The sequence below is a fragment of the Thermomyces dupontii genome (assembly GCF_041956625.1).
Source record: "Thermomyces dupontii strain NRRL 2155 unplaced genomic scaffold VTN31scaffold_1, whole genome shotgun sequence".
Classification (NCBI taxonomy): domain Eukaryota; kingdom Fungi; phylum Ascomycota; class Eurotiomycetes; order Eurotiales; family Trichocomaceae; genus Thermomyces; species Thermomyces dupontii.
The window spans coordinates 3266662-3279265 of record NW_027192307.1 but is presented as its reverse complement, the minus strand read 5'-3'; the positions used below and the strand labels follow the sequence as shown (position 1 = coordinate 3279265).

The 12604-nt window shown below is 55.1% G+C and overlaps 5 protein-coding genes across 5 annotated transcripts; 2 read left to right on the top strand and 3 right to left on the bottom strand.

Annotated features, from left to right (window-relative positions):
* Positions 1-855: 855 nt before the first annotated feature.
* On the top strand, positions 856-2704 carry VTN31DRAFT_1221 (uncharacterized protein; the record flags this gene model as incomplete). Its single annotated transcript, XM_069401255.1, has 2 exons — positions 856-1057; positions 1140-2704. 2 exons carry the CDS (start codon positions 856-858, stop codon positions 2702-2704), a joined length of 1767 nt encoding a protein of 588 aa, XP_069264077.1.
* A 200-nt stretch (positions 2705-2904) lies between these two features.
* Positions 2905-4369, bottom strand: VTN31DRAFT_1220 (uncharacterized protein; the record flags this gene model as incomplete). The annotated part of the gene is made up of 5 exons (XM_069401254.1): positions 2905-3385; positions 3438-3971; positions 4028-4115; positions 4177-4251; positions 4321-4369. The coding sequence occupies 5 exons, from the start codon at positions 4367-4369 to the stop codon at positions 2905-2907; spliced, it is 1227 nt and encodes a 408-aa protein (XP_069264076.1).
* A 1217-nt stretch (positions 4370-5586) lies between these two features.
* On the top strand, positions 5587-6849 carry VTN31DRAFT_1219 (uncharacterized protein; the record flags this gene model as incomplete). The annotated part of the gene is made up of 1 exon (XM_069401252.1): positions 5587-6849. The coding sequence occupies one exon, from the start codon at positions 5587-5589 to the stop codon at positions 6847-6849; it is 1263 nt and encodes a 420-aa protein (XP_069264075.1).
* Positions 6850-7059: 210 nt separating this feature from the next.
* On the bottom strand, positions 7060-9928 carry VTN31DRAFT_1218 (uncharacterized protein; the record flags this gene model as incomplete). The annotated part of the gene is made up of 3 exons (XM_069401251.1): positions 7060-7677; positions 7753-9761; positions 9829-9928. The coding sequence occupies 3 exons, from the start codon at positions 9926-9928 to the stop codon at positions 7060-7062; spliced, it is 2727 nt and encodes a 908-aa protein (XP_069264074.1).
* A 1588-nt stretch (positions 9929-11516) lies between these two features.
* VTN31DRAFT_1217 (uncharacterized protein) lies at positions 11517-12599 on the bottom strand (the record flags this gene model as incomplete). Its single annotated transcript, XM_069401250.1, has 1 exon — positions 11517-12599. The coding sequence occupies one exon, from the start codon at positions 12597-12599 to the stop codon at positions 11517-11519; it is 1083 nt and encodes a 360-aa protein (XP_069264073.1).
* Between the last annotated feature and the right edge of the window lie 5 nt (positions 12600-12604).

The following is a 12604-nucleotide window of genomic DNA, read 5'->3' as shown; positions in this document are numbered from 1 at the left end:
CGACCTCAACAATCGAAGCGCGAGCACCACGGAACTGGAGAATGATGAATCCCAACCAACAGGACTGCGTCTGCGGCGGTGTTCGGCTGTTCGCCGACTAATACCTATCCACGTGACCAGGGCCTGACAAATTCACGTGACGGCCAGCAATGACGGCTTTCTTCGAACCCGTGATTAATCTGAACGGTATCGTAACCTCTGAGTTCTTCTCTGAGTTGTTCTTGGCTCGGCTTCCCTGGTATATGTATAGTGTTGTCCTTCGGCAGATATTAACGTGCATCAGTGCAGGGTTCTCTGTATGGCCGTACAAATTACTCTAGGTACTCCGTACTCCGTACAGGTCCTGTAACACTTTTCGTGTCGTTATCATCGACTCGCACCTCGGAGTAATAGCACCCGAGTACCGTAACCTAAACACGGGCAAATGATCGCTTTCTACAGCAGAAAAAGCGGAGAGAGAGAAGGTCTCTTCTGGCTAAAAGATAAGGATGAGCCATTGGTGCCCCAGACGTGACTTCGTAACTTAGTAGTTACGATAGTTACTCTAGGTAACTAACTAAAGTACTCGTACTCTGACTTTCAGTTTCAGGTGTTGACTTGGTACGAGTACTCGACCAATTGCCAAGGTATGGATTACCTACAGTTATAGTCACGTGATCTGATGAATCAGGTCACGTTTCTTAGAAGGCGGTGAGCATCCCGCGCTGCCAAGAGTTTCTTCCACACAACGGCAAATTCATCAAAAGGCGAGAAATCGGAGCGTGGATTTTTGTTCTTGCTGCTTACAGCCTCCACTTGTTCAAAAATCAAGAGCCCTGAATCTTGGAGCAGGCCAGATTGGGCTCACAGATCACCATGGCACCTTCTCTCGTCGATATTGTGTCAGCCCTCCCCTCGGAGGACTCATGGGGACCGGGCATCCCCACCGACAATATGCTGGATGGGGTGCCGTATGCGCCCTTCTCCAAGAGCGACAAGTTGGGTCGGATGGCAGATTGGAGTGCCGAGAAGGATCGTGATCGTGGCGGTCGCCAGGCTTATAACCGCAATTTCCGTGGTGAGTGTTTTCCGGTTGTAGAGATTGTCGGATTTTTGACAAGGATCTAATTCGAACGAAAAAAAAAAAAACTTGCTTGCAGATCAGCAAGTGTATGGCGCTGGTACTTCGAGCCTTTTTGCTGTGCAGGTCGCCGAAGACGAATCTTCGTTCTCCGTTGTCGATAATACCCGTGCGTCGACGAAATCACGCGCGTTCGGCCGCGGAGGAGGCGCCATTTTCCGGGGCCGTGGCCAGCGGGGGACTCTGCAGCGGGGAGGCCGCGCTGGCTTCCAGAGGGTTGGTGCGGGTCGCGGACAGGCCGGAGACCGTGTCTATGATCAGCGCGCTGCTCGCGCCGGTCGCGGTCGCCGTTTCGGGTGGAAGGACTACGAGAAGCCGCAGCGGAACCGGGATAGCTCCGTCACCATTCGGCCGGAGTGGGAGCTCCTGGAGGAGGTTGATTTCAACCGCTTGACCAAGTTGCATCTGGAGCCTCCGGAGGGCGAGGACGTTGACACCTATGGCTTCCTCTACTACTACGACCGGTCGTACGATCGGGCGCCGGTCAAGGGCTCTGAGCGCAAGCTGCAGTCGCTCGACCGGGCTGCCTACAACGTGACCACATCGTCGGATCCGGTCATTCAGGAATACGCGGAAAAGAATGAGGCCACCGTTTTCGCCACGGCAGACATCTTGTCGATGCTCATGTGCTCTCCCCGCAGTGTCTATTCGTGGGATATTGTGATTGTCAAGCACGGCGACAAGATCTACTTTGACAAGCGGGAAGGGTCGTCGATCGACCTCGTCACTGTCAATGAGAATGCGCCTGATGCGCCGCTGGAGGTGTCGGAGTCTGGCGGCAAACAAGACTCGATCAACACCCCAAGCGCCCTGGCCCTGGAGGCCACCGTGATCAACCACAACTTTGCTCTGCAGACCGTGGTCGAGGGCAAGGAGAAGGTTGAGTTTGCGCGTCCCAACCCGTTCTACAACGCGTCGGAGGAGTCAGAGCCGCTGGCGTCCAAAGCGTACAAGTACCGCAAATTCGATCTGTCGTTGGAGAAGGACGAGGAGCCGCTCAACCTGCTCGTCCGAACCGAGGTCGATGCCGTCCTGAAGAGCAGCACGAACGAGACGCAGCAGATCATCATCAAGGCGCTGAACGAGTTTGACCACAAGGCTCAAGGCGCCGGCGGCGCGCTCGACTGGCGGACCAAGCTGGCGTCGCAGCGCGGCGCCGTGGTCGCCACGGAAATGAAGAACAACAGCTGCAAGCTGGCGCGATGGACGACGCAGGCGATCCTCGCAAAGGCGGACGCCATGAAGCTCGGCTTCGTGTCGCGCACCAACCCCAGGTCGGCGACCTCGCACGTCATCCTGGGTGTTGTGAGTTACAAGCCGCGCGAGTTCGCGGCGCAGATGAACCTCAACCTGGCCAACGGGTGGGGTATCGTCCGTACCATCGTCGACTTGATTCGCAGCCTGGATGATGATGATGACGAGGAGGAAGAGGGCGGCGAAGAGGACTCCTCGGATAAGATCAAGAAGTACGTTCTGGTCAAGGACCCGAACAAGCCGGTCATTCGGTTGTACAGCGTGCCGCCGAATACGTTTGAGGAAGAGGAGAATACCTCGGAGGGCGGTGAGGAGAAGGAAGAGGAGTAAAGTTGGACCTTTGGGCACCGATGACATGTGATGTTGTTGTTATCTTTTATAACTTGTTCAAAATGATGAAATGAATGGTGGTAAAACCTCGGTCCAGAAGGAGAGAAAACAATGATGTCTAAGTAATCTACAGGATTAATAAAATCGGTACAATGAATGCTCCATGACTCATGAGAAGAGTGCAACCGAGTCCATTCATGTCATGCAAATAACGCATCATCCCCAACCTGCTGCTGCGATGGCACCGGCACCCCACGCGTGTGATCGAGTTTCGAGCTCAGCACACTCTCCAAACAATCCCGTAGCTCAAAGTCCTCGATGACGGCGCCGAACCCGTAACAGCGCACCTTGGCGTAGAGCGTGTCGATGATGGTCTTGATGTCCTCGCGCGTCAGGGTGTGGTAGAGTTCATGGTTCTTGAGGCTCTGCAGCGCCATGATGGGTGTGACTTGGCCGTCAGTGATGAGCTGCCGGCTGAGGTTGAGGAGTTTCTCAAGGTTGGCGGTTGGGAGGTCGTAGGTTTGGTGCGGGTATTGGTTGGTGGGTGGTTGGTTGGAGATGTGGCTTGGTGGTGGACATGAGGCCATCAGCGCGTGGCCGGAGAAGAAGGATTGTTCCTCGACGTCATCAGCGGAGCGGCGGGCGAGCATTTCGGTGTGGTCGCGACAGGGTTCTTCGAGGCTGGACAGAATGTTAGGACGATGCTTTTCTATCTCGAAGATGAAGAACGTACGCTAGGATAAAGTCAACTTGAAGATGGGGATCCTCCTCAAAGACGCCGGGAAGAGGACCAACTTCCTTCCGATCGTTGGACTGGCCCGAAACACTTCGAGCAGATGGAGGTGTAGGACTTGACTGGAATTGCTGCTGGTGTCCGGGAACCGGCCCCGGTGGCGGCGGATTGCTGAGAGGGGTCGGGGGCGTGAAGGTAGACGACGGTGACGCCGAGAATCCCATGGTCGAGCCGTGGAAGCCTGCCGACTGCGAACCGGTGGTGCTCCCGGCAGTGTGTGATGGAGGTGGTGCCGGCACGGAACCTATTTGACGCTCGAACCTTCGGCGCTCGAGTTCCGCTTCGAACGGGATGCCATGATCCTGCAGAATCGCCTTCAGAAGTGCATTCTCGTCCTGCAGGCCGGTGATGATCCCGCGCTGCTGGTCCAGCTCTCGATTTTTTTCGGTGACATCGGCGGTGTAGACCTCTCGTAAACGGGATACTTCAAACTCTAGCATTCGGATATATTGCTCCTTGCGCTCCCGATGTGTTCTGATATGCGCGATCAACGACTTGCTCAGTATGTTTATCAATCCCGACTCTCGTACCTTTGCGCTTGCCGGTTGAGCTCTTGCCGCCGGGTGAGGGCCGGCTTGGAATCCGGCTTGGGACCTCTCCGTTTCGCCGGTTGACCATCTGATGGAGTCGCATCAGCGGGGTGGTCAACTACAAGAGCGCGTTGCGCGATCGCACCAACCTTTTGTGACCTTTTGAGTGTTTAACAACTTGAGAAACCCAAAGTTGAATTTGCTGAGATCGGGCGCGTATTGGCCTGAAGTCATTTCCACATCTTCCGTCAGCCCAACCCAGCATCCTTCTGAACCGCAGAGGCATCTCCTACCTGGCGCATTGGCACCTCCACCCTGCGGATTCTGGTTTCCGGACGACATAATCCCGCGCTATATTATCGTCAACGATTCAGAGAAAAAAGCGCCAGTTGAACGCGAATGCGAATGTCGAGAATCGCCGCGTTTCCTTCAAAAGGCTAGTCCGTATGAGTCTGATCCGTATCTGATCGCATCTGGGGTCCTTCGAGTGTCTGGTCGGCGGGATTGTTGCGCCGGGCGGCTCCAACGACGGCCCGGTACAGGCCAGTGTAACTCAGGGGGTGCGAGGTGCTCGTAGAGACAAGCCACTGGGCATGGGCATCAAAGGGGCTCTCTGATCTGCGAACTGATTATGGACTTGAAAACGCCAGTCGATGGATTCTGGACTTTATTTTGAGACGGGAGACTATGTATTCAGTTCGTTGGCCATGTCAATTTCGGGCTTAGGGCTAGGTTAACTAAGTTATTCAACTTTAACTTACTCCGTACATACAACGGATTTACTTAATTAAGTCTGAAACCTTCCTAATGAGGCTAACTACATAACCGACTCGGTTAGTTTGTTCGGCACCGACAGAATTAAAGACTGCAATCTGCATGCGCCTCTCGCCTTGGCAGTTGTCAAGGCTAAGCCTCAACTTATTGATGAACTGAACTGATTCTTAATTTGAATGACCTACTCGTCCCGAGTACCAGGTTTGATGATTCAAAGAGCATTCAGAGGGAAAAACACTGGGAACACTGAGGCTCGTACTGTAAGTGATGTACCGAGTCGTTCTTCAGACAAATGGAATAGGTAGTACTCTTGACACCAACTCGACCTGAACCCGCAGACCTTGTCCCAGATCCTTGTCGGCAGAAGAGATCGGATAGGTTTCTCGACAGGATTTGTCTTTTCCCGTGGGATTGAAAGGGGTCCAAGCCCTGAATAACTACTACGAGTACTCTCAAGTTGTGCTGAGTGCTTGTCTGAACTACTGTACAGTCTCCGCAACTCAACGCTGAGGCCGCAGGTATGAGGGCACGGACCCCCTTTCTCATTCAGGCTTAGTGCTGGGGGCAACGGGGAAAACATGATTGGCCAATCATAAAGTAGGGCACTGCCCCACATTCTTATCTCAACACGGTAAAATCGTAATCTTCACTCAAGTCACGTGATATATAATCGATGAATGTACCCCTCCAGACGATCGCGGCCACAGCCATTCCTCAAGTGATCTCCCTTGTTAACGACATGTACGATTCCACTATGACGCTGTCCTCGCTAGGCAGAAGGTTCCATGCACGACCACGAGATTCTCGTTCACATTGCGGCACCCAGTGGCGCAAGAGATGACGCCAGGTACCGCGCCCAAGTCGCGGCAATCCTCAACTTCAATCCCGTGTCCAGAGAGACGATCGATCCCTCGGGAAATCTTGGAGTGGATGACTGCTCTGGCGGAGAGTCATTACCGTTGCCATCCGCCGTGTTGCTGGGCGGTGTTGATTGCCCGGAAAGTGAGGATGTAGGACAACTCTCGCAGTTGGCTCGCTCTCCAGTAAAGACCGATAGCAGGCCCAGCACTGCGCCGGCGATATGCGCGCAGAAGCAATTGGATCAGTCACCTCCAGCGCCGGTGCCTGTGCCGGCGCCCGTGTCGGAGGCTGCGGCATATCGGCATCGTTATTTCTCGGATGCTTCGCTTGAGACCCCCGTGAGCGTCATCTCGGACTCCCAAGCGCCGCAGTCTGCCTCGACGACGTCAGAGAGTCAACAACGGAGTCAACCCAGTCAGGTGGAACTGCCCAGCACGAACAATGATGCACTGCAGGAAACATCTCAGAATCAAAATGTACCTCCGGATTCCGTGCATCCCACCCAGTCCGAAGGCAAGAACAAAGCACCACGGCATACGACAGAACTCGTCCTTCAAACCCGAAGCTCCAAGCCACACCGTTCCAATCCTTCCCTTCCTCAATCCATCGAAACCATCTCACTGGACAAACTCCCCCTAGAAATCCGCCCCAACCCTCCCCAGGTCTCGCACCAAAAATTCCAAACCCACATCACCCCAACCCTCAAAGCCCTCGCCGAGCGCATGAACCTATCAAAACGATACCAACCTCTCCGACAAACCCGCTCCCTCGCCTCGCTGGAACGAGGCTACTGGCTTCTCCAGTTTGTCGTGACCGATTTCGATCCTGATGATGATGATGATGATGATGACGGTGACGGTAGCCGCGAAGCAAATCATTGGCCCATATCCTTGTTTCGCCGCTTCTGGTCGTTTCTCGTAGCGTTCATCACGGGGAATCGTGCCGGATGGGGAACGTGGTGCATCGTGGAACCCGAGTCCGACATCGACTCTACCACTCGGGATCCAGTTGATGATGATGATCACCGCCGCCATTACCGTCTTTCATGTAAGATTTACTGCTGGGGGGAAATCGTGCCGCACATGTACATTGTTCTTCTCCTCGCCACAGAGCGCCGGATTAAGAAGATGGGTGCTCAGTGGAGGGATGGTGCGGATAAAGTAGTGGTGCAAATGCCTGGACTCTGAGAGTTATTTATGTTCATGGATCTTGATCTTGACTCTGGACGAAGACCATGAGAGCAATTGCTCTGATTGTATCCTAACGTAGCATCCTATCATATTGTAATAATACACTCCGGTTCCCTTCAGCCACTCCATGCAATCCGGCTCCAAAGAAATAATCACCTTGATAATGAAAGAGGTTCAATAGAAATATAAAAGTGTAAAGAGAACAAGTCAATAGTTCAGCTCCCCACTGCCCGCTCCACCGACGGCATCCAAATCTTCGTAACTCTTCAGACTCCGGCCCTGGACCGCTTCGCGCGGGCCCATCGCCTGCTGACCACTGCCTCCGCCCATGGCATCCGGGAAGTTTCCGCCACCGGCGGCGCCTCCCGCACCGGGCGCGTAAGCAGCGCCGTGGCCGGGTAGACGACCGTTGGGTCCAAACATGCCAGGCATGCCGCGCACGGGACTCAGACGGCCGTTACCCGTGCCGCCGTGTCGCGTCCCACCGCGCCGATCGTAGGGCCCGGACCGATGACTGTATCGCCCACCAGTGCGTCGAACGGCGCCGGCTGAGTGCAGACTTGTGCCGTCTCCCGACATGACACCGCCGTGGCCCCAGCCGGATTGGCCAACGCCCATATACCCGGGCATCTGACCACCAGGCACCCCATGGAATTGGCCCGGAACCCCGTTGTTGAGGTACGACATGTTGGCCAAATTGAAACCCCGCGGCGTGCCCGCAGGCCCATGTCCGGGTGCAACAGGGAAGTGGCCGTTGCTACTCGCATCTGATCGCGAGGGCGCAATATGCGCTGGATCCAAGACATACTCATTGACCAGAGCCAGCTGGATGCAAAGTTAGGCAGGAAAAAAAAAAAAAAAAAAAAAAAACAACAAGATCCGGGTCTTGCAGTAACGTACCTCTGACTTGATCTTTTCAAACCACTCCGTGTGGCGTTTTTCAACGTGCTTTCGCCAATAGTGATCAGCCTTGAACAACTTCGTGCACTCCGGCACTTTGCAGCGAAACCGGGCCTCGTCTTCCTGCTTGACGTACTTGGACAGCTCTTCCTCCAGAGCCTCGTCCACAGGCTTGCCGCCAAGCTTTCGGAGGTCCGCGTTTTCCGGCTCCAGAACCTGGAGGATCTTGTCCTCAAAGGTCCGAACCCAGTTGTACGCGCGCTGCAGCTGTTGCTCGGCCTTGGTCAGCCGCTGCGGGCGTTTCTCGGTCGCCGGAGAGCTGCCTTCCTCGCCTTCTTCGCTCGGCTCTCGCTTCTTGACAGGGAATGGTTGGCCAAGCGCACTCGCCTTGGCCACTTCTTTGGCCTGCTTGCTGAGCCCGGATCGTGGCCGGCGGAGATGGCCGCCCGGACACTTGCGCACCAGTTCGTGGACCGAGTCGCTTTCAAACACACAGAAGAAGCAAAAGTTGTACACTCGACGGAGATACTCAACCATCAAGTCCAGCTTCTTCTTCTTGGCCAGTAGTTCCTCGTCATCTACCTCGTCCTCGTCCATCCGCTCAGGCTCGGCGCCTTCCTCTCGCTCGCCGTCATTACTGATGCCTGCTTCCGAGTCTTTCCTGACACGCGGGGGCGCCGTAACCGGAGGTCGCAACAACCCCATCGAACGGAGTTTTTCTACGCGTGCCTCGATCTTGGTATACCCATCAGCGTCGTGGCCAAGCTCCGCATCCAGTTTTCCGACAAGTCGCCGTGCCAATTCTAGGTCCCGTTCAATCCGCTCCGGAGCGGAGAACAGGTCCCAGAGGGCTTTCTTCCGTGGCTGAGCGGGAGGTACATGGATGCCGACATGACAAACGAAATCGCCTTGAACGGGATCGTGAATGGTCTTGTCGTTAACAGCCTCGAGTGCTTTCTGGGCAGTTGACTCAGCGGATGCCTGCTGGGCGGTATCGACGTCCGCCATCTCCGCCTCCTGTTCCCGGCCATCTCCTCTTTCGATCAGAGAAGGCTGCTGGGCGGCAGGATGAAGCATGATCCAACCCATCCGATGGAACTTCTTGGAGGGATTGGGGTCACTGAGACTAAGCCATTTGAAGCCTCCGTCCTGTTCGCCAAGGTGCTCTTTGCAAAACTCTTCAACCTTCTCACGGCTGACGTTCGGTGCTAATGTCTTGATCAACAGAGCCGGCTGTGAAAGGGCTTCATCCCGCAGATCAGCCCCTCGAGCTGGCAAGAGATCTTGAACGCTCTGAGTTTCCCCCACAGCCGTGGTTTCACCCTCCTCTTTTTCAATGATACCGCCGGCGCCATCGCTCTCGCTCTTGTAGATTCCTTCCAACGTAAATTCATCGAAAACCCCGGCATCGATATCCTGCTTCCATCGCTGGTAAGCTCCGAGCCGGAAGTCCATCAGGCGACGCCTTAGGGGATCTCGGACTTCTGGTACGTAGCGTTCCTTGAACCATTCTTCATTTCGGTGCTGTTGCACGAATTGTCGAGCCATTTTCATCTGCAACTCCACTTTGTAGGCATCATAATCCGCCTGAATCAGGGCCCGTTCCCTCTCACGATCCTCTCTCGCTTCTCGCTCTCCCTTGACACGATCTGTCGGCCTGCGCCCGCCATGCTTTTGCCTCTCTTTCTCTTCCTTGATCGCCTGTTCCGCGCGCCACCACTCCGCAAACCAGTTGAACCCAACTTGGAAATCCAGCGTCAGAGGGTTGGGCAGGGGGTTGGTCGGAATGGGCCGTTTGATGGGGTCTTGACCCGGCACATATCGGTCGATGTGGGCGGCCGCTGGCGAAGCGGGGCGGCGCCGGTCATCCCGGTCCCTCGCGTAGTCTCGGCCAGATCCGTAGTAATCATCGCGGGACCGAACGCGGTCCCCGGGCTCGTATCGATCGATCAAAGGTGGAGACCGAGAACGACCACGGCCGCCGAGAGGACGTCGGCGATCCTGCGATGCTGGACATTGAAAAGGGAGCATTAGGACAAAACCACACACAAAAGTCATCCGAAGGGTCAAGCATACCAGGAGATCGACGGCGATACGAGTCGCCCGTGGTTCGACTCGAATACGGGTCACCATTGTGAGCCCGATCCGGTGAGCCATAACCATTGTAGGGATCCATCCTGGGGGTTTGATCCATTCGAGTTCCCGAGATTCCCTCGCGCGACGGTTGGTTCCCGCAAAGCTATCGCTGGGGTCTCTTCAAGGCTGCAATGCAGTCGGAGCTCATCGATCTCAATGGACGATCAACTCGGAGGGACTGATCAACGCTGGGGAACACAAAACATGAGCATTAGATAAGATCAGCAACCAGAGGCAATGGGTGTGGGTAGGTAGGTCTTGATGTTGGAGGCAGAAAGGAAGTCAGGACAAGAGGGCAGATTGAGGGGCAAGCGCCTGGGCTGCCTATCGTTGACATCAAATCCGGCTGGACCGGGAACGGTCCATGGCCGACCAAAATCATCTTGCGGAGGACACCTCGGCAGGCACACCGTCCCAGCTGATGGGACAGACGGGGATGAGGGAACTAGCGAGGAGCCTGGCCCAACGGGCCATGAAAGAGCTGGCTAAGATCCGGGGCATCCGGCGCCTGCGACAGACGAAACGAGATTCAGGGAACAAAGATCAAGGGTACAATATAAAGAATGAAGCGGGAAACTCAAAGACGACAAAGGGATTCAAATGAAGGCAACGAAGAAACTGGGGGAAAGGGAGCAGCGGATCGAACAAGATAGAGAGGCAGGGCAAGCAGGTGAGGGTAATGAGACAGAACGAGAAGGGTAGGCGACCTACGAGAAGCCCAGGAGATGAATGAATGAAGAGAACAGTGCGCAATCGAGCGCAACAGAAGAAGAAATGCGGGTTCAAGGCGCTGAACAGTAGCGACCGCGGAGCGATGAAGCTGGAGAGCACAGCAGACGGGGATCTGGATGCGTTCCCAGCTGCCGTCACCGCCGAGCTGGGGCTATACCTGATGCGGTAAGTAATCGGTAGAGGCCAGTTGACGGGTTAGCTCGCTAATTCATTGATTTGATGCCTGTGGAATCAGGCATCAGCCACAGAGTTGTTTCAGAGGTTGGAATCAACTAACTCATCGGCCCCGATTTCTTCTCCTGGAGGCATGGATCAATTCACATTTCACACGGAGTAGAGCTACCATAGAGGTCAAAATACTACAGCTTCTACAAGTGAATACCTGCTCAGAATTGTCATTTCACTATGGCAATCTGTCCAAACATTCCCATTCTGTAACTACCAGCGATGGATATTTTCTAGTTCCCAACCCAAAGCCCAATATACATCAAGAGTGCTGTGCAAACTGCTCCTGCATGAGATGAGAACCCTGGATAGCATCCAAGTTCATACAGGCAACTCAGGGTCATGTTCGATCAGCAGAATACAAGGCGACACAACCAGAACGCACCGTCTCCCAAACCCATCCATATAAACAGATCATCAAGCACATGAAGAAAAGAAGGGGCAAAAAGACAATGACGATAGTACCTACACAGCCTGTTTAGGAAGAAGGGGGGGTAGAAAGGGTAGAAAGAAGTAATCAAAGACCCGATCGAGTCATCAAGAACAAATCCATTAAAAGACATTGACAGAAAAAAAAAAAAAAAAAAAAAAAAGAAAAAAAAATAGCAGCCACATGAGGGTATCATGGAAATCGGCGCGCATCACAGTCATCAAGGAGTCTGCGAAACAGTTCAACCCTCTTGTGAAGGTTCTGCTTTGGTGGTCCCCTCACCTCCCTCATTTGTTTCCGTCTTGGCCTTCTTTGGGGGCTGATCGGTGCCTTCGTCAGCGCCAGATTTCCGTTTCTGTCCCGATGAGTTGGTCTCACCGGCTGCTTCATTGGTCGCACCGTCCCCGCCACTTGCTGCCTCCATTGCCTGCTTGGCCTTCTCGGCCTTTTCTCGCTCCATCGCCGCCACTTCTTCTGCGGTCAAGAACCGACCTCCGGGGCCGCGAGGTCGTCGCATGGCGTGGTTATGCCGCGACTCGTGCAAGTACGGCTTGCGGCCCTTCGAGGTCAACCGAAGCTGCTCCTCCAACTTCTGTCGAGCCACACGACGCTTGAGGATGCGGTGAAACTGCTTGGCGTTGACGTAGAGCGGGGACTCCTCTTGCCCACCACTCGAAACACCTTCTGTCGCCGGTTGAGCCTGGGGGACGGTCGCTTGTGGAGGGGGAGGCATCGCCGACGGTACCCCTGGGCGGCCCACGTGGTTCACCAATGGCTGCGCGTTGGGGACATGCGGGCTTCCCACGTGCTGACTCATGCGGCGCGGTTGCTGCAGCTGTGAATTCTGCGGCATCTGCACTTGCGACTGTATGGATGGCATTTGTCCCGACACTTGGGTGGGAGAGCGCGGATGGCGATCATTCTTGACCTGGACGCCGGCCAGGCGCGGCGATCCCCGAGCACCTTGACCCATCTGCCCAGCCATTGAATCCTGGTGCATGGTCGGATAGAACTGACCGGAGGCGGCCGCTGTGGCCATGGCCGCCGCTTGGGTCGGGGAAATGCCGTACTGGGGTTGCATGGTCGTTGCGACTCCATAGGGCTGCGCGAAGTTCATCGGCTGATGCGCGTTCTGGGCCTGTTGGTAATGCCCTTGCGGCATAAGTTGTGAGGCTTGATGGTTGGCGTGCCCTTGCGACATGTGCGACTGGGGATTCGTCGGCGAGGTCATGGAGCCGGCGTTCTGCGCGGCATTCTGATAGGGAGTCGCCATGTGTGGATGTTGTTGCCCGTGTGGCTGTTGATATTGTGGGGAGTATTCCATGATCC